Raw genomic sequence first — 20,233 nt, 5'->3', positions numbered from 1 at the left:
TGTATTTATCAAAATTATCGTATTAACTCACAGCTGGCACAGGTAATTGCTAGAGGCTCACATCAAGATGTTATATGAGATCCAGTGGGATTTTGACTCCCTTTTGTCTGAGCCACTGTTTCCCGTTCATCTTAGACACAGTTTCTCCCCTGCCAGTGTCCCTGCTGCAAGATGTTGTCATGGCGCAGTAGAAACACTGAGATCCATAGGCTGGATTTAAAGTAATAAAGAGACAAACACTTTGGTTGTTAAATACCTCAACTATATTGCAACAGCTGATTTCAGCTAAGCTGTGGCCCACAACAATGATGCTTTCTATTTCCAATTTCAAATGGTTGGCTTAATGGTACGTGAAAAATGTCCTTTAGTGGCATAGTTCACTAGAAATAATGGACAGTAAAGGTATCAGAGATTAATCTCTAATACTTCAACTATGGTGCCAAGCAGGTTTCAGGTATGCTGTAGTCCACACCTGATGCTGGCACTTTTTTAATTCTCGAGATCCGTGAGCTGTATTCCAAGTATGAATATGCTGGAAAAGCAGGTTTGAGGTTTGTCAGTTGAAGACATTTCATTATTTTGAGTGCGTGTGTTGGGGTGTGTGAATACATTTACAAGTGGGCAAATACGCACACACAAAAAAAACAAAACCTATGACGCCACACAACACAGACATACACATACATTTCCAGGAAAAGGTGTCGAGTAGTTTCATTTCGTTTCAGTGTGACTTTACTGAATTGTTCCTATAGTATCATTTCCCATAGTATCTAGGCCTGTCATATTAAGTTACATTATGTTTCTAACCCTTTACCATGAACATTACATTAGCGCCTGTTATTGTATTGGCCAATTCCATTATACATGAACAACACAAGCAACAGTAAAATGTACTTGTTGATGCACTTCGCCATCTCTGTACATAGGCTCTGTATGTCTTCATCTGCAAAGATTAGATCTTGTCGGCTGTGTAGCCTAAGTAGCTCATTATGACTGTTAGAGGATGCTGAAAAGTTTAGAAGATCGCTACTGAGTGTCAACAACACACATTTTTAAGATCTTAAGATCAGTGACAGAATCAGACCCAAGACACCAGGCGACCTGAGCTAACTGCGCAATCAACTGGTTTAACTGATCAATTGCTGTGCTGCTCAAGTGCCAAGTAACCACAAAATGGAATCGCCAGGGTGTTTAACATGAAAAGACATGGCATCCGATCATCCTGACTAAACCCTAATTTGTGCTAGCATTATATAAACATTATATAAATTGCTGATTGTAAGGCATGTTCAGGTGCCGTCAATTTTAAGTTAATTTGAGATTTATCTATCACATGTGCGTAAGTTACAAATGGGCTTCTTAGAACCTGCATAAGCAAGGTTTTTTTTATGCTCAGTATCTTTTATGAATCGAACGTAAGCACGCAGTCGGAAATTATCTTAAGATTAAGTTCAAGTATAAATCTAAGAATATTTTTATAAATGAGCCCCAGGCCTTCAATGATTTAGACTCACACCTGAAAAGGGTTGTGAGTCACATGAAGCTGAATTCGCCTTCACCTGAAAAGGGTTTCCTTGAAGCAGAAGTCCCTGTTCGTTTGCGCAGTCATCTGCATGGTCTGAGAGATGTAAATTACGTTTTACACCTTCATTTACATCACTTCTTTTACGCCACATATCTTCCTGGAGAGTGGTTAATGACTGACGTTTGTGCATGACCCCGAAGTCAACATGCCTTTTATGGAATTGCTAGGGCATTCTGTTTTGCAAAACAGAACATACACGGCATCCCATTTACAAACAATTTGCATTCATCATCCGATATACCCGGGATAGGCACAAAACAAAACCAAGGTATGCGCATGTTTCAAGATCCCCACGCTGGTTTTTCTTATGAACAAACGTAAAAGGAATTTCATAAATGTTTTGTGAATGAGGCCCAATCTGTTTTGCTGCTCTATGTGCAACAGAAATGTTATTTATTTTTTTCCAACACCCTTTTGCACCTTGGACAGCCTTTTAGGAAATAAAGAAATACTGAAGAGGAAACTTTCAAACCAGGAACAGAAAAATGCTGAACAAGGACAAGAAAAGCTGCATCATAACCTATGTGCTGTACTGATTAAGACAAAAGATTTGATTCAGTGTAATTTATTAGAAAAATCAAAAAATTGGTTAAATTGTATTAGCATGCAAAATTCCATCCACCAGTGCCTCATTAACCCATAAACTCAAACATTTTTTGGATATACCAATGAAATTGATGAAATGTCCATAAAGTGAAATATGCTTCAGGAGTTTGTTTGGCAAGGAAAGCACACACCTAAGCCATAACCGTAACTGGACTGTGCTGAAACTTTGAAAATGAAAGCTGCAGAACAATGAAGATGCGATGAGTAATTCTTTCCATGTGAGAAGAGGGCAGGTAGAGCAGGTAGAGCTCCAGCAGGATCAAGGTGCAACAGGGCCCGCCGTGTCCTCGTGAGTTTTAGACCCGTCGATGGAATTAAAATCGATGACGATCTTGTTTCTCTTTGGCTCAAACTGCCTGGAACACACACGGATAAGAGCATGTAAGAAAGCCATTTTTGTTAAACTTCACTTTTTTCCAGCAGCACTTCAATTCAGAAGAGCCAACCACAGGGAATATAAGGTGGGGTGGAAGTCTGCTTTAAACTGAAAACTTCAACCGAGGGTTCAAATGTACCATTAATCACAACATCTTGACTGTCAGAATCTCATTAAAAAAGCACACAAAAAATAAAAATTGTGAATGAAAATACCATGTTAAAGATGTTGATGATGAGCTACACCTCTTCAAGTAAGTGTGTGGAGGTGAAAGCACCATAATTCCTCCCTCAAGTCCTAAAAAATAATTAATTTTTACACCATCCACCATCTTAGTATAGTACGCCACTTATACTGACAGCCAGTATATTTTTTGCACTCCCAAATATTGGCATCAGCCTGTGAAAAATCAAGAGGTCAACCTGTACTCCACAGGTGCTTGGTTCCCAATGCCCCCCCCATCCATGCCACACCCATGCCACTTTCTCAGAGGCATGCCAGCTGCTCCCCGTGGCTGCCCAGGCTGGCAGACTAACCCTTACAGAGGGTACACCTCCCAGAAAGCCAGGTCTTCAGTGATTTAGACTCACACCTGAAAAGGGTTGTGAGTCACATGAAGCTGAACTCGCCTTCACCAGAAAAGCGTTTCCTTGAAGCAGGAGTCCCTGTTTGTTTGCGGTTGACAGTCAGGCCTGTCTGGTCAGACAGATGTAAATGAAGTTGTCGTTTTTTGTTTTTTTTTGGCCCCTCTCAAGAGTGCTGTGGAGACTCACTTGTACAGGATCCCCGCCATGTCGAGTAGGCGTCTGGAGGCAGTAAATTCCTTTTTGTCGTGATACTTGTCTGACAGATAAATCACATCCTTTATACCTGCAGAGAGGGAGAAAGACAGAGAGAAAAATCAAGAGTCCGATGGGGCGGGGGTGGGGCGGTGGACGGCGGCGGGGGCCTACGCGGACGCGCCGGTGGGGAGGAGGGCGGGGGCCATTTAACTGCAGCTATGTACCCATATCAAGGGCTAGAGCCGCACAGGAGACCCGGTGCAGCTGCAGTCCGCAGTCACCAACCCACAGCCTGGTGCCCAGTTCCTGTCTCACGTCTGATTTGCCATTGGCATGCCTGAAGCGTGCCGCCTCCCACTCTATCCTGAAGGCAGATGCGGAGACCACTCCCACTAGCCACCATGCTCCTCCCACTCTATCCTGAAGGCAGATGTGGAGACCACTCCCACTAGCCACCATGCTCCTCCCACTCTATCCTGAAGGCAGATGTGGAGACCACTCCCACTAGCCACCATGCTCCTCCCACTCTATCCTGAAGGCAGATGTGGAGACCACTCCCACTAGCCACCATGCTCCTCCCACTCTATCATGAAGGCAGGTGTGGAGGCCACTAGAGGAGGTAGACAATTCCTAATGAGCACCAAGTGAGGTCAGAGAAATTAAATCTCCTCCATTAACCTAGTCCAATAATGTCAATGCCAATGTCAACAAAGTTCATTTTTGACCACAACACACAATTCCGACACTAGTTACAACGATGCCCGGAAGAGTTCAGGCACTTCAATTTGTGGGCTGCTCTCAGACAGGGCTTCTTTTGTTCAACCCTTCGAAAGATCTTGTTGTCATGGAGATGGCGTCCAACAGCCGATTTTGAAACTTGATAACCTCTGAAACTGTGACCCTTGGGTTCTCTTCTTTGCCTTACTCAACCCAGAATAAAGGCTCAGAGAGCAGGGTATGTTTTACCGGTGTCAGCGGGTGAGATTTCACGCAGACGGACAGTGACTCTGCTCGCTTAACTGTAGTAGAGAAGACCTTTTCAAGGATAGCCATAGCATATGCATCATGAGCTCACAGATCAAAGTGATAGAGTCTAAGGCCGGAATTACACTGAACGCGGAGCATTTTGCGTAGTGGAATCGAAGCATGCAAGTCAAGTATGCTGCATGGATTGCGAGCTTCAAGGACACTCTGTGCCTGGACCCTGACCACTGCTAGTTTAACAGCTGTAATCCACTAGCATGGACTTCGAAAGGAAGCCAGCTCCGCACCAATAACCCACCTTCCTTTTCTGGTTAACAGTGAAGCACAACCGCACGAGTCGCTCTCTAAACCAGTGAACCAGCATTCGAGTCCGTGGGTGAGAAAGAGGAAATATCATTTCTGGGGCCGCCTCCTCTACTGTCAGGGCCTGCCCTTGCCCTCTTTTTTGGAGGGCAAGGTGTTTTTTTTTAACCCCCAAGAGCCTGGCTTTGCCCTTCATTTCTCACTCACGGGGACAGTTTTGCACGTTCATCAACCTGCCGAGAAGAATCACCTGCAACAGAAAGGGCCCGCAAATAACTGGTACACAAAATAGGTGAGGGTGAAAAAAAAAGCTTCGGAGCGGAGGGTTACACTTCACACACGGCACATGCACGGAGAGGACTTGCAGTGGCTTTATGGGGTGGCACGCGTGATGAGACCCTGGTGTATGTATCTCCATCTGAACTGCCAGAGAGAGAGAGAGAGGGAAAGAGAGAGAGAGAGAGAGAGAGGGAAAGAGAGAGGAAAGAAGAGAGAGAAGAGAGAGAGAGAGAAAGAGAGAGAGGAAAGAGAGAGAGGGGGGGAGGGGGGAGAGGAGGAAGGAGAGAGAGAGAGAGAGAGAGAGAAAGCGAGAGAGAGAGAGAGAGAGACCCACCTGCCTGGATGATGAGCTTGGCGCACTCGTTGCAGGGGAACAGGGCCACGTACATGGTGCAGCCCTTCACGTCCGCGGAGTTCTTGTTCATGATGGCGTTCAGCTCAGCATGACACACTTCAAAAAAAAAAAAAAAAAACAGAAAAGTTAGTACGCAGCATCCGCATTCGTAACGCACACGTTCAAAAAAACGCACTCTGAACAGGCGACACGCTCACAGACTCGCAGACAGAGCCACGCACACCCACACAGACAGACAACGCTTCACGACCGAGCAGATGTATCCTCTTCTCGACAACACTGGCCAACAAAAGGGGAGCTAATCGTTCAGCTGAAGCGCTAATTATCTGAAATGAATGGCCCTATCGGCATTGATAAGCTACCGTATTTTGACTGGAAGCCAACGACCACCACATCGCCATCAGTGTTGGCAGAGCTCAAAGTGTAGGCTACAGACACGCACGCACAAAAACAAAAACTCCGCACAGTGCTAAGAGAGAGCAGGAGGACAAGTCTAACGCGTGTGTACACAAGGCGGCATCAATCATTCAGACTGACACAGGCGTGACGGGAGGACTCTTCTGGCTGACAACGTAAAAAAACTACACCGTCAAAACATTTAAACAAGACTATCAACTTGGTGGCAGCCAACTCTGAGAAACGGAGAACAACAGAAACCAGGGTAACAATTAAGCGAACAATGCCTTCCCCCACCCAAAGTACACAAATGGAGACAGAACAGACTGTGTTTTCTGAGGAGCACGATCCCGTTTCGTAAAACTCCAGCTGCAATAAAAATCCCGTAAGGCATCTAGGCTCACTCAGTGAGACATACAAGTGGCAAGAACACAGTGAAACAACGGCCACTCACGCGGTGATCGATCAGTGCGCCATCAGTGCGCCATCAGGCAAGCAAACGCTGCCCCTAAGATTTGTTTTCAGATTTCTTTTCTTTTTTTTTGTAACATCGCAATTTATTTCAACCTCAAGTTAGACATACATAACAAATCCTCATCAGTTCGGCAGTAAGGAACCTAAAAAGCAGGACATTTCTCTGCAAAGGTGCCCCAGCGCACTTGACAAGTAACACCATGTCCCGTCATTGCTCATCCCAAATAACAACGACCAAGACCAATGACCACCGACTACCACAGAAGGCCCCGAGGTGACACTCAATGGGATGCGCATTCGCGATCGACGTGACAAGGGACTGCAGGGGACGGTCAGACCTAGCGGCTCGGAGAGGGCGATGTACGCAAACAAATTATTTCCCGCCATCACACGAGCTGAGAGCAGTGTGAGAGTGAGTGAGAAGCCCCCCACACCCTAAAGCCTAAAGCAGCAGCCGAGGCCACATGGGGGGACCCAACACGCTGATCTTCACGTTCCCGGTGACGGCGAGGTTGCAGAACTTACGCATTTAAACCCCGGCACCAGGCCGTTCCTTTGTGACATCACACCTCAACTGCTACATGTGCCGGAATACAGGAGGCTCCACTGGAGCCCTCCTTATGAGCAAAATGGAGGAGCTCCTGTCACCGTGCTTCCACAGCACACTATCTGCCACAGGACCAAAACCTGTCCAAAACCCTGCCTTCAAAGACGCGCACGTTCTTTCCTGAAGAGAAGCAGGTGGCGTAAGTACGGCCTGTGGGTCAGCAGAGCTGCAAAGGGCTCCATCAGCTCTACGCCACTGGCCTCTTTGCACATGTCTAAATTCAGGCTCGTAATCTCACAAGACGGGCACAAGGAAACACAGGATGGAGAAAACCTAATAAATCGAGGTAATTTCCGAGAAGGTCAGGCTCATGTTATAACACCAACCCAGTAACTCACCGACGGCTTCTAACAGCAGAAGAATTTAGCTCGTCTGAAAACGGCCTGCAACGACAAAAACTCATTCCATCTGTGGAAACAAGCACTCGCTTGAAAAAGGGGCGAATAAAAATGGACTGAAGTCGTTTTAAGCCATTCTAATTTATTCTTTAAAAAAAGCACTCCTCCCAAGTAATAAGAGCTGGAGATGTGCCAGTTAATTTACTCCTGACAGCTGGCTGCGCGCAGTTTCTGTCTGCAAAGCTTCTTTTGCCGGCATAATGTTTAGAAGAGACATCTTTCAGCTACGGGTAGCCCTCCAAACTGCTTTCAATTACTTTTGAGATACCTATCTTTTTTTCTTTTTTAAATATTCAACCCCAAACAGCATAGCTCCTCAGAGAAGGAAAATAAAAACATACAAGGAGACTAGTATACCTTTCCCATTTTCAACCCCAGGCAATGAACCCCCCCCCCCCCCCAATAAATAGGCAGTGCAGTGCATGGTGTCTGTATGGAGCAGTTGTCTACATACATCTGCCTTATGTTTGGATGGAGTGTATCAGAGCCCTTGGTGTTCGAGTGGAGCACAGGGTCTATATTAGAGCTCTGGGTGTCTGGGTGGAGCAGTGGTCTACATGCGAGCTCTTGGTGTCCAGGTGGAGTCGCGGTCAATTTGAGAGCTCTTGGTGTCCAGTTTGAGTCGTGGTCGATAACTGACGTTTTGGTGTCTGGGTGGAGCAGTGATCAGTATGCGAGGTCCTGGTGCCCGGGTGGAGCAGTGGTCAGTATGAGAGGTTTTGGTGCCTGGGAGGAGCAGTGGTCAGTATGAGAGGTTTTGGTGCCTGGGAGGAGCAGTGGTCAGTATGAGAGGTTTTGGTGCCTGGGAGGAGCAGTGGTCAGTATGAGATGTTTTGGTGCCTGGGTGGAGCAGTGGTCAGTATGAGAGGTTTTGGTGCCTGGGAGGAGCAGAGGTCAGTATGAGAGGTTTTGGTGCCTGGGTGGAGCAGTGATCAGTATGAGAGGTCTAGGTGCCCGGGTGGAGCAGTGGTCAGTATGAGAGGTTTTGGTGTCTGGGTGGAGCAGTGGTCAGTATGAGAGGTTTTGGTGTCTGGGAGGAGCAGTCTGGGTCGGGGGCAGGTCGTATGAGAGGTTTTGGTGCCTGGGTGGAGCAGTGGTCAGTATGAGAGGTTTTGGTGCCTGGGAGGAGCAGTGGTCAGTATGAGAGGTTTTGGTGCCTGGGAGGAGCAGTGGTCAGTATGAGAGGTTTTGGTGCCTGGGAGGAGCAGTGGTCAGTATGAGAGGTTTTGGTGCCTGGGAGGAGCAGTGGTCAGTATGAGAGGTTTTGGTGCCTGGGAGGAGCAGTGGTCAGTATGAGAGGTTTTGGTGCCTGGGTGGAGCAGTGGTAATGTGCTGGTACTGCATATGCTGCTCCGTGCCTGGCTTAGCCAGGTGTGTTCCACTAACAGGCCCAGACAGATGGGCTGTGAGCTGCCCTCTGCTCCCCCTCTTGTTGCCCCCTCTCCTTCCTGCTGCCCCGCAGCAGGGCCCCGCTAATTAGAGCAGTCAGGGGCGAGGCTGGGGCAAGAGGACAAGTGCCACCTGGCCCCTTTTCGAGTTCCTTGCCCCCACCCCCGACCGAGCAACATACTCATGGTAACAGACCGTTCTACGGTCACAAAACGCCTTCTAAAAAGCAGGCCCGAAAGAGGAGAAAAAAGCAGGTCAGGTTTTCACGCCCGGCCTCTGCCGTCGCCCCGGCCGACGCGTTTCGGATGTTTTCTTACCCCCTCCCCTCCCCTCCCCCTTTCCCATTTAATTCAACGCGGCTCATAAAAAATCATTTTGACTTATACAGCGCCAGCGGATCCTGGCGCTCCGGCACGCGGGCATGGCAGGGAGGCTGGCGCGGCGCCAGCACCGGGGGCAAGGCTGCTGACTCCGACAAATTGCGTATCATTAACTCTCCCGGACGCGGATGGAGCAATTACATTTACATTTCTTTGGTGTTTAGATGTGTTACGGCAAAAACAAATGATCATGCAGCAGCCATTAGGAGAACACGGGGCAAGGTGGTTCAATTATTCCCCGAATGCAAATATGAGAATATCGGCTCCAGCAGTGGCAAATCAATTCTCGCTTTTCTTTCCTCCTTCAAAGGAAAGTCTTCTTTTTTTTCCCTGCCATTTTTTCCGTTTTTTTGAACTGTACACAAAGAATATTTAATCTACTGTACGACTTTTAAATACATCTATTTCATTATTAAACTGTTACAGGAGGGAAGAAAGATTAAAACAGACTAAGTATGAAGTTTTTAATAATGATTTTTGCAATAATGAAGCGGGAGAAGATTTAGTTTTTTTTTTTTTTTTTTCCTTCTCTTGAATGAAGAACCACTTACAAGAGTAACAGGCTGGGTAGAAGTACCCATTTGGAGGACTGTTTCCATAGAAACCTGTAAATGATTGATAGTCTGGATGGGGGCACAAAGGGGAGGATGACTGCTGCCAGACAAGTCACCCCCCCTCCCTGCCCCCCCCCCCCCCACCTTCACTGGCTCCAGTGCGCAGGGGTAAACAGATCAGGCCAGACCCAGCCGAACAAATCCTCTTACAGTGCTCCCGCTCACATTCGACCAGAGGGGCTCAACTACACAATCCATCGCCCCTAGCATCTTCAGACTCTTCCTGAACACAGCAAAAAATCTGCCCGCAACCCACCCCCCCACCCCTCCACCACTCCACCCCCCAGCACAGCACCACCGCACCCCCGCCGACTACAGGTGTGTTCCAATCACCCTCTGGACTTACTACGCATGGCAGCAATATCACCTACAGAAAACCATCTGGTTGGAAATAGTGTGTGTCTGTGTGTGTGTGTGTGTGGGTGCACGCGTGTGTGGACGGTTGATGACCCTCAGGAAGACATCAGTCTGAATGACACTTTCTACATTGAAGACCACAACCTGAAAATCGACTAGTATTATGTGTTATTCTCAAAAAAGTATTTCTTAGAAGACAGACACAGTGCATCATTGTGGATATATACAAATAGTCTTTTTTAAAGTCATTACCAAATAAAATGAACATTTAAATAAATATCCACAGAGTGAGGGGGAAGTTAACCTGGTGTATTGTCTCCAACTATTGCAATTCCCCGAGATGTGATTTAAGCAAGCAAGCGAGGATCTGAGCCAATGAAAAGGTTCATGCGCCTAATAAAAAAAATAAAAAAGTGTTAAAACGTGGATGGCACATCTGAGGAGCCGACCGATTGGCTGTCAGGGGAGCAGCCGCGGGGCAGCCTTTTATAGCGCGCGGCGCAGGCGGCCACGGCGAGGGACCGCTGAGCGCCGAGCGAGGCCGGCAGCTTTAGGAAGCAGCGCCCCCTGCAGGTTATTACGGGAGGGACAAAAAAACAGGCAAAAGAAGACAAAAGGGCTGATGGCTGTCTGACTGAGCGCGCTTTCAGAAAGAGACACAGACAGCGAAGCATTCCCGCTTCTCCCTTTTTATAGGTCACCTCCAATCCTTCTTTCCTCCTCCTCTTCCTCAAGAAATTCTATTCTCTCCCACTATTACAGTTCCGTTTAACTGAGGCTCATTTTTTAAAATTTATTATTATTAAGCAAACCAGCCTGCGCATTTCTTTTCCTCGTCGCCAACAACGCAACAGCGGCAATCTCCAGCTCTTCCCGCCGTCCACTTAGGCGTACGCTCCGCCACTTCCGAACGGCTAAAACGCCAAATCAATCCGCAGCGAGTGCCAAGGAAGGCAATCACAGAGCACTCGTTTTGTCTTTCTGAATCAGAGAGAGCTTTCTGTGTAATCAGTGGGGGGGAGGGGGGGGCTGAGACCGAGCCACACAATCCTGGAGGGTACAACCCGCCACACCAGCCGCTTAAGAGCCCACATCCCAACACCGGTGGACACGGCACGAGAGTGCATTAGGACCTGTTAGGAACCGAAAAACACGGCCCCTCGTTTTCGGGGAAGAAGGGGCTTCCGTGTGAGGTTTCCAGGGCTTCAGAACTCACCGGCACCGGTTAGGAGAACTGCGTACATTCAAGGATTTGGGGGTGGGTATTCTGCGACTGCACATTGAGGGGTTGATGAACAACTTGTTAGCTTAGTGGGTTGTGAATTATGTGTATGGGCTTATGCAATTTTCGCTAATCTCAGAGTCCGTGTTGGTGAGCTCTGGAACAGGGGTATATTTCCCAGAACTCTTTAGGCCCTATATTTTGAGGGGGGGTGCGTGAGAAGGCAGACTCACCGTAGGGGTACTTGGTGTCCAGCCAGTTGGACGATGACCGCGCCCACGGCAGCAAGTCATCGTTGCAGTCATTGGGCATCCCGTTGTAGCCTATCCCCACGATCTTGTTTTCCTGGTTCACGATGCAGGCTCCCACCTTAAATTTAAAAAAAGCATTTCACTCTCAGGAGAGAACACAGGGGTACAGAGAGGCGGACCCCCTTCTCGAAAATTAAAAAAAACCAAGCACACAGACAGGTAAGGCAGTTTTAAACAATCAGCACATCTGTAATCAGTGAGTAATCCAAAAAGGAGGAGTCTACAGGAAAAAAAGGGGATACAAGACTTTAAATGTTCAGCAAGAAGAAGTACATCAGCCAGGGTGAGCAACGGTACTGTCTTTCATACAGAATCTCAGACTGTTAGAAACAGGGCAGAATCAGGAGTCCAGAACACACGGGACTTCAGAAAGTGGCACCGCGACGCACTGCGTGATTTTACTACACAGCGACTGCACAGTGTCCCGGAAACATGATGGCTTCCAGCCTCACCCAGACTCACAGCATCAGGGACACCGACATACTGTATTTGCCAATACTTTTTATTTTTTTATTTTTTTAAACCAAAACGGAACAAACGAGCGCATGGGGGGGGGGGGGTCACGGCACCATGGCAACAGGAACAGACACCAGAAGGCTGTAGATATGAATTCCAGTACCGCTGTCAAACCCTTTGCAAGAGATTCCCGTCAGTCGCTGTGGATGACAATGCAATGTAAGGATGGGGCACCAATGACGGACTTTATATGGCTGCAAGGATATCTGGAATATACTTACTTTATATATAAAAAATCCTCACAGTCATATAAAGTACAACTGCACAATCAGGCTCTCGTGAGTCCTCTGTCACATGACCCACGACACGCGTGTAAATCACACTTCAAAGCGCCTATGCGGAGTCAAAGAACACGGAAGGCGGAGGCGGAGCCAGTCAAGGTCAGGCCGAGCTCTAAGACGCCTCAGCGCGACGCTTCCACTCAACCTGCTCCGGCATCAGAAGACATCAGAGACTAACGGAGGCTTTAATGTCTGCGCCCAGACGGGGGGGGGGGGGGGGGGGGGGGGTGCACGTAACGCACATCTTAAAGCACAGTTTTGGACTCCCTTCAGCACCAACGCAATCAGCGCGAGCGCAGATATGGAAAGGTTGAGGGGGCCTACCACGAGAAATAATCCATCTCCCCCCCCCCCCTTTGCCCCTGGAAGGTGATGAAGCAGGGACTCGGAGATTTGGGTCTGCAATGGGACGGCAACCCGGAGCCTCGGCCCTGGCGCTGTATGAACAAGGCGTCGGCTTCCCGCTTTCACACAGAAATATTCGTCTTATCGTCGGGCTGGCTGGATCGCTCGGACTTGAAAACTTCTGCCCCCCCGCCCCCCCCAGCCCTAGATTTACTGACACCCCACACAACAATTCTGGCACCGCTTGAATAAAATAACAATAAAACCTGTCAGCGTCAGCAGAGAAAGTCTACCCTTCTTACAAAGGGCCCCCCCCCAATAACTCCCCCTATCCGGCGCACCGAGGCTGGGTGCCTGGAGAAGAGCATGCTGGGAAGGGGGGTCGGATAAGAAGTGTGCTAGACGCCCCGCTGTGCCCCTCTGGCTCAGCCCTACCCCCTCTCCTGGATTTGGGCTTATCAAAGAGGAGCAGCTCCAGCTCTCATAAGCCCCATTCACTTTCCAGACACGCGCACACAAACACAAACAAACACACACACACACACGGGCCAACATAAACCCATACACATACACACACACACACACACACACACACACACACACACGCTAACATAAGCCCATACACATACACACACACACACACTAACATAAGCCCATACACATACAAGCCAACATAAACCCATACACATACACACACACACACACACACACACACACGGGCCAACATAAACTCATACACACACACACACACACGCTAACATAAGCCCATACACATACAAGCCAACATAAACCCATACACATACACACACACACACACACATGGGCCAACATAAACCCATACACATACACACACACACACACCACACACACACGCACACGCGTGGCCAACGTCACTCTCCCCTGTGTTCCAGCAGGTGGAGCTGAGAATACAGATCACCTGGTGTCACGCGCCTGGGTGTACCTGCATTCCTGAGGTGAAGCAGCCCGTCTCCACCCGTAGGAGAGCTCCACGGCCAGCCTCTAAGGCTCGGCCTGCAGCCTCTAAGGCTCGGCCTGCAGCCTCTAAGGCTCGGCCTGCAGCCTCTAAGGCTCGGCCTGCAGCCTCTAAGGCTCGGCCTCCAGCCCCCATGTCACCGCTCTCCTTTAGCTCCTTGTTACAAGCTTTATTCCTCATTTATAAACATTTGTTAAGCTTTGGTCAGAGCAGGCAGCTTGTGGAAGGCTCGCCTCTTTGTTTCGTAAGTTAAAAACATCTTCAACAGAAAAAAAAAGATTTTAAATTTTAAAAAGAATCGTCACCCTGTTTTCGTCATCATTTTAACCGCTTGTTGTCTGACACCAGGTGATACATTCAGATGAACCAAACCGTAAAAAACATCACACTCAAGACCTTTATTTTCTCACGAACTGGAGAATCCCATTTTGACTGAACTGAACGTGCACTCTAATTAAAAACCAAATAACGCCTAAACAAAGGCTTACGGTAATATTACTAGTTTGAATTTTCACCATTTTTAAGGCGAATTTTAGCCCTGACTATTTTTCTCCCCTCTTAGAACGGCTGAATCATATTCCCAGGCTCACCTCAGCAGCATTCATCAGCGAAGTCGTGAGAGCGCACGCACGCATCGCGCGCTCTATGGTAATGGTAAATGGACTGCATTTATATAGCGCTTTTATCCAAAGCGCTTTACAATTGATGCCTCTCATTCGCCAGAGCAGTTAGGGGTTAGGGGTTAGGGGTTAGGTGTCTTGCTCAAGGACACTTCGACATGCCCAGGGCGGGGTTTGAACCGGCAACCCTCCGACTGCCAGACAATCGGTCTTACCTCCTGAGCTATGTCGCCCTCTTAAACTCTACACGCCGCGGAGAAAAGCGGGCCGCGAGTGTGCCGCAGAGAGTTACGCGCTGCGTGTAACCTGGGAAACCCCTGAGCGCCACGAGGAAGAGGCGCAGGTCAGAAAGGCGGGTGATGACACTGAAAAGCGCAGTGAGGCTCGGGCTTCCAAGAGGAATTAAAAACCAAGCACGTCAAAAACGATTCGCAAAGCAGGGGTGTGTAAATGCTCTAGATCCGAGTTACATTGGAAATAAAAAGCTACTGGGGGCTTGTAATATTCCCACAATTCCTGCTACGCTCCTCTCTAATCCATAGAAGCAGCCTCTTATGATTATTGCACCATGTACCCACCCACCCACACACACTCTCACACACTCTCTCTCACACACACACACACACACACACATATACACACACGAGCTCACCGCCCCCCAGATTTATTCAACAGGGCTCCTGACATGCTCATGTCAGCCCAAGTTAATATTTAATAGCAGGACACAGCAGGCAGTAATGTAGGCGCAGGTTATGCACAGGGTGGGGGGGTGTAGGGGGGTGTGGGGGGGTAGTCTGCATTGATCAGCGGGGGCGATTCTTTAGAGTACCTGCGAGTTTGGATCCTTGCTCCTCTGCGCTGAGAGGAAGGCAACCGCCATGAAATATTCAGGCCACTCCAGGTAGTCCGGCCTCTTCTTGCAAGGAGCCTCCGCCTCCGCCCCAGCCCCAGCCCTGCCAGAAAGGACGAGGGGGGGGGGGGACAAGAAAGAAACCGTGAGTGAGGGTGCGGATTTTTCGGGCAGGGCCCCCACGGCAGGGCCGTTTAGCTTCGGGCGGAGGATCCACCTCCCGAACCGCTGCCGCCGCCGCGCCCCCCGAGAAACGGAGCTGAGCGCCAGACGCTCCGCACGCACCCCCGTACACCAGACAAAACCTGAGACGGGACACTTTAAAACAGTGTAGACGCTCCCGTGAAGTCATCAGCAAGTCCTTGAAAAGAATGACCCATTACGGAGTATAATAAAGGAGAACGTGTGGCCTGGTCTGTAGGGCCATCAACGGCCAGCCTCCATACGAACCCCCCCCCCCCCCCCCCTCAGTGTGGCCTGGGGATTATTACCCACCATGCCATTTTATGCACTGTAAGCGCATCTCTATCTGTTACCCTTTCCACTTTCCTAATCTGGAAAAAGAGAAGAAAAAAAATCATAGGGAGGGTGGGTTGTCCGCCAACCCAACAAAAAATAAACACATTTCACATTCACCGTTCAGTCAGAGTGAACCTCTTATGAAATCCATTTAATTATTTTATTGTATTAAATCACTTAATTATTTCCGGGGACACACAATGTGCTGCGATGCACAATGGCACAGGTCCTTAATTTAAATTTGAGCATATCAAATTGAGGAATAAAAAAAATGTAAACACAAAGGAGGATTCACATACGGACACTAGCTAAATTTAAACTTGGCCCATTTCTTTCATAGTTTAGGCTTTTTGGGCAGTGTCATCATTAGCACTGGAATGAGCACTTTCAGTGGGGCTAGAGTTAAAATGGGCGGCCTGCGACTTGTCCTCCAATGCAGGGTCAGTTCGCTTTCAATTTATTAAAAAATAAGCGCCAGTCATAATGAGTCAGAACAGGGGAGCGCAGACTTGAACAACTCTGTCCTTTGCAGCTCTGTCTTACTCTGAAAAATATAAAACCATAAATCCTTTCATTCTCAGATTCAGAAGTGAAAAGCAGCAGTTACAAACTCTTTGACCTTCTGATGTGCTTTTATTGATGTGGAACGGGGAGCACAATTATGAAAAAGCGAAGAAAAAAAACAGCATTGGATCCAGCTAAAGGTGGGAGTTTTTAAATAACTAAATCGCGTTTGGCAGCGAAAATCCTGGAAACAAAGAAACAAACTTTAAGGGAAGCGTTTAAAATTGCTCTCATTGTGTCAAGTGGTTCCACTCCGCATGGCCCAAAGTTGCAGAGGCTTAAAAGTTACTTCGGATGTCTAAGGCTGTGCCACTCCAAATTTGATGGTTCAAACTGAACATCTGGCAATATGGCAGAGTTTTGGGAACGGTTTGCAGCCATGTGACAGTGGTTACTCTGATGTTAAAACCCTGTGTGTACCAGTTTCCTGATATGAACAGCAAAAATCCCAATGTTGCAAATACTAAGCAACTGTTTTCTTTATAGCGCATACTGATACAGCCAGTGGTGACAACATGCAGCCATACACACAGCGACTAACGTTATTTACCTTGCAGTGTCCTTCTACAGAACTCAGTAAACCTACTTGCAAACTCCGTACTAAGCGTGTTATAGCAAATCTGTCAATCCAGAATATTGTTGCCTTGTTCGTCAAGACGCACCCTCGGTAAATTCTGCAACATTAGCATTACTAATCTACTAGCGAATGCATTATATTTCACCATAGCACTAGATGACGAGCTAACAAACCAGTATTTAGTTTGTAATGTATACTGTTACTGAACAGCTCGCATTAACTATCAAGACTCAGCAACGTTGTATGGTTCTTCTACGAACCAACTGAAGTGCATGCCTTTAAACTTGAAAGTTACCCGTTTTGCAGTGATGTCCCTTTACTCGCTTCTGGGTTCATCTTGTAGTTTTTGTTTTAGTGTTATTGAGCAATGCTATATAATAAACTATTTTAACCACGTGCTCACAGATGAAAGAATTGTGCTATCATCTCGCTAACACCACACACCCTCCCTTTTCCCGCGCCTACTAGCACCGCCCAGAGAATGTGTACACGGAAGTTCTGTTTCCTTATGCAACCCAGAAAAGGGACACAGCAGCAATAGTCAATATTATCGCTGCTATTGCAGTTCCACCGTGTAAAGCACGTGCAATGTTAAAATGAAGATACAATCAATGTTTGTGTGATTTTGCTGTATTTAGGGAAGGTATATTTAAACGGCCGTACATATACTTGGCTAAGTTACGAATTTGCAATGTAGCGTAGCCTATGTGTTTGTAAATTAGAGCTCATTGTTTTTAAATAAATTGTTGCAGTTTCTCATATGATGGTCAATATATTTTGGATGCGTTCAAATGAGGTGACATACAAATAATTTGTGGCTGATGGGGCAAAGAATCGATGAAAACAACATACAGTATAATACCCTCCGTAGCCACTACGCGGCAGTGACGCAGTTTGCATAACTTTGAACGCATCTGTCCAGTAGAGTTGAGTTGTAGGCTATGCTTTTTCATTATTATTTAGTTAATATAAATTAAGAATATTTATGATTAGCAGTTGAAAGGATTAAATAAATGGTTATAATCGCTACAGCAGCAAAATATATTTTGGATTCTACATAAACTGAATTAAAATGAATGCACAAGATAGCATAGCATAGCCTACTGGATATATTTTGATATATTGTCATTGGGTGAGACAAACTTAAAATACAACTTTAAACATTATTTCTTGAAATCTGTCTTTTGGTGGTGAATTTCCATTACAGGTAGGCTACTGACAATGAAGAGGATTTTCCAGCAGCTTTGCTGTTTTGTAGTTCAGCTACCACTGCGTTTTAGGTGTTGTTTTCATAGGGATAAATAAAGACAATCCCGTTTCTAATTTATCCCTTTATTCGGCTGGCATGTTGTTTTTTTCACACATCTTCTTGCTACATCTGGTGAACCAGGCTACGATATCTGCAGAATCAGCGTTGTTTGATTCTTGATAACAAGCGCCTTGTTAACGACGTGTTTGATACATTTGCAAGTCTCAAACATTCCTTAATCTCCTAACACGTTTATTTTTGCCAGCCAGTTGCAGGGCTGCAACCGCGCGCGCTGTGGATTCACAGCTTCTGTCATGCACCGGAGAGCACGTCGCCCGCGCAACAATGAGGTAACTTTTTTCCACCTGTCCCGGATGCATATTTAGGATGCACGTTTTCTTTTTTGATGTGTGCTCATAAGTTATGTTACTGTTCTTGTGAATTGTCTTTTGCTAAGACAGGTTCATTCACAGGTGTACTTCCATTAATTTTGAAAAGCCTTGTTGCAATTTAGCAGGTTCTGCCATCAGACTACTGCAGCTGGTCCACAAAGGTCTTCAAGCAATCAAAATCCACACATGCCACACCACTTTTGAGCGCACTTCACTGACTTCCAATGGCTGCCTGCATTCAAGTCAAATCTCTCACCCTGGCATGGCAAGCTGCAAATCTTCAAACTGTGACCACAGCATACACTCCAGCTAGACCTCTCCAGTCAGCATCCTCCTATCAGCTGGCTGTTCCATCCCTTTGAGCCTCCAGAAGCTGTGGAGCAGTGGAACGGCTTTACCCAATCAGGAAGGCAGATTCACCTGTTGTTTTCCACACATATCTCAAAACTCACCTTTTCAAACCACACCTCAATGTTTCTTCTCAACTTAATGTTTTCTTCTTCTTTAAAACCAACCCTTCTGTCCCTTTAATTCACAGGTGAGACAAGCACCTTGATGGTGGCACTAAAAAAATATTATTACCTGTATCAATCCTCTAGTTCTTATGGTGCTTACTTCACATGTGAAATGCGCTTTTGTGAGTTGCGTTGTCTAAAAGCATCTGGTAAATGATCAAATTAGAAATTGTAAGTTTGTTTACTTTAGCTTTTAAAATGCATCTCATGACGATGTCAATCATTTCATTGCATATTGTATTTACACTAAAATTGTGTATATTTCATTGGTCTGTTGGCATAACCAAATTGGACATAAAATTAAGGAGAAATAAACATAAGGCATGCTTGTAAAATACTAGTTCAAGCACTTAAAGTGAATGTTGGAAAGCTTTTTTAACAGCAGTCTGCTGTTACATTAATTGGCTTGCTTACAAACCAAAATTGTTAACCGTGAATTCTTTGCACTCAAAGTGTAATTCACTTCTGACAGGTGAAATGTCAGAATTTTGAAATTTTACCTGCCACCCGCACAGAAAATTGCAAAATAGAGAGTATTACTTCAGTGTTGGCATTAGAATGTGAATTATTTATTTCACGCTCAGTTTGTTGAAAGAGTTCTGCTCTCTGTCAAGAGACTCCTCTCCTCTCCCTCACGCCCTCCTTCCTTCTCTCCCTCGAACTCCTGACACTTCCTATACTTTCAGCTGTCGTTTATCTTATTCCTCTCGCTGACTCTGTCTGGGTCTGGAACTGCTTTGCTTATCTTATTCCTCTCGCTGTAATCAGGCGATGCTCCCGTCGCCTTCTACTCCCACCCTGTCTGACCAGAGAGAAGTGTACGGCATTATTCATAAAGACCGTATCAATTTTGAATATTAAACTGAAGACTACGGATGATGACCTGTACTGCGATCATTTGCATTGCTTAGCAAAAGAAGTGCGAAGGAGTGATTCCTAGCACCAAATGCATCTCACTCAAAATGTTCCCACAAGTGTTTTATTTATTTATTTATTTATTTATTTATTTATTTTTACTTTGAAAGTACTCATCTCCCATAAGCCATTTGCTATTGTGGCACATGTTTCACAAATACTACCTTTAATATGCCGCTGGGTGACAATAATTTATGTCAGTTTGCCTTCATGTTTTCATTAATATAATGTTATGTTTTGGAGTTCTATTTCAAGCATGTTTTTTTTGTTGTTGTGGTTTGTTGTTAACAGTTTGTTTATGTTTGTGAAATATATCTATAGACTAATGATGTACTATTTCTCAAATTAGCCCAATGCAAGTGTGTTTGGGCTTTGTAAGTTGCTGATGCCATTATTGTCCACCTGCACCACACAAGTATTTTAACTTCTAATGTTAGCCTGAATGATGGAAGATTATCAATTTAAAAGTTATGATTTT

At 46.4% G+C, this 20,233-nt stretch overlaps 1 protein-coding gene across 3 annotated transcripts; it reads right to left on the bottom strand.

Moving 5' to 3' along the window:
* Nucleotides 1-2,134: 2,134 nt before the first annotated feature.
* On the bottom strand, nucleotides 2,135-18,604 carry LOC135254677 (deoxycytidylate deaminase-like). 3 transcript variants are annotated; one of them, XM_064335053.1, is made up of 6 exons: nucleotides 18,582-18,604; nucleotides 15,004-15,127; nucleotides 11,341-11,476; nucleotides 5,250-5,366; nucleotides 3,341-3,437; nucleotides 2,135-2,547 (listed from the first exon to the last, which is right to left on the bottom strand). In XM_064335053.1, the coding sequence occupies exons 1-6, from the start codon at nucleotides 18,587-18,589 to the stop codon at nucleotides 2,451-2,453; spliced, it is 579 nt and encodes a 192-aa protein (XP_064191123.1). In that variant the 5' UTR covers nucleotides 18,590-18,604; the 3' UTR covers nucleotides 2,135-2,450. The 3 variants fall into 3 exon arrangements, with proteins under 3 accessions (XP_064191123.1, XP_064191124.1, XP_064191125.1); XM_064335054.1 differs by lacking the exon at nucleotides 18,582-18,604 and adding an exon at nucleotides 16,980-17,175; XM_064335055.1 differs by lacking the exon at nucleotides 18,582-18,604 and adding an exon at nucleotides 16,982-17,175 and having other exon boundaries at nucleotides 15,004-15,123.
* Nucleotides 18,605-20,233: the final 1,629 nt, after the last annotated feature.

The sequence above is a fragment of the Anguilla rostrata genome, chromosome 5 (assembly GCF_018555375.3).
Source record: "Anguilla rostrata isolate EN2019 chromosome 5, ASM1855537v3, whole genome shotgun sequence".
In the NCBI taxonomy this organism is placed as follows: domain Eukaryota; kingdom Metazoa; phylum Chordata; class Actinopteri; order Anguilliformes; family Anguillidae; genus Anguilla; species Anguilla rostrata.
This window is presented reverse-complemented; position numbering and strand designations above follow the sequence as displayed.

Coding starts and splice junctions, on each gene's coding strand:
- LOC135254677 (XM_064335054.1), bottom strand. CDS start 17,020: ATGAACCCAGAAGCGAGTAAAGGGACATCACTGCAAAACGG. Junction 11,477..15,003: donor GCAAGGATCCAAACTCGCAG/GTACTCTAAAGA, acceptor TTTAAATTTAAG/GTGGGAGCCTGCATCGTGAA. Junction 2,548..3,340: donor ATGGCGGGGATCCTGTACAA/GTGAGTCTCCAC, acceptor TGTGTGTTCCAG/GCAGTTTGAGCCAAAGAGAA.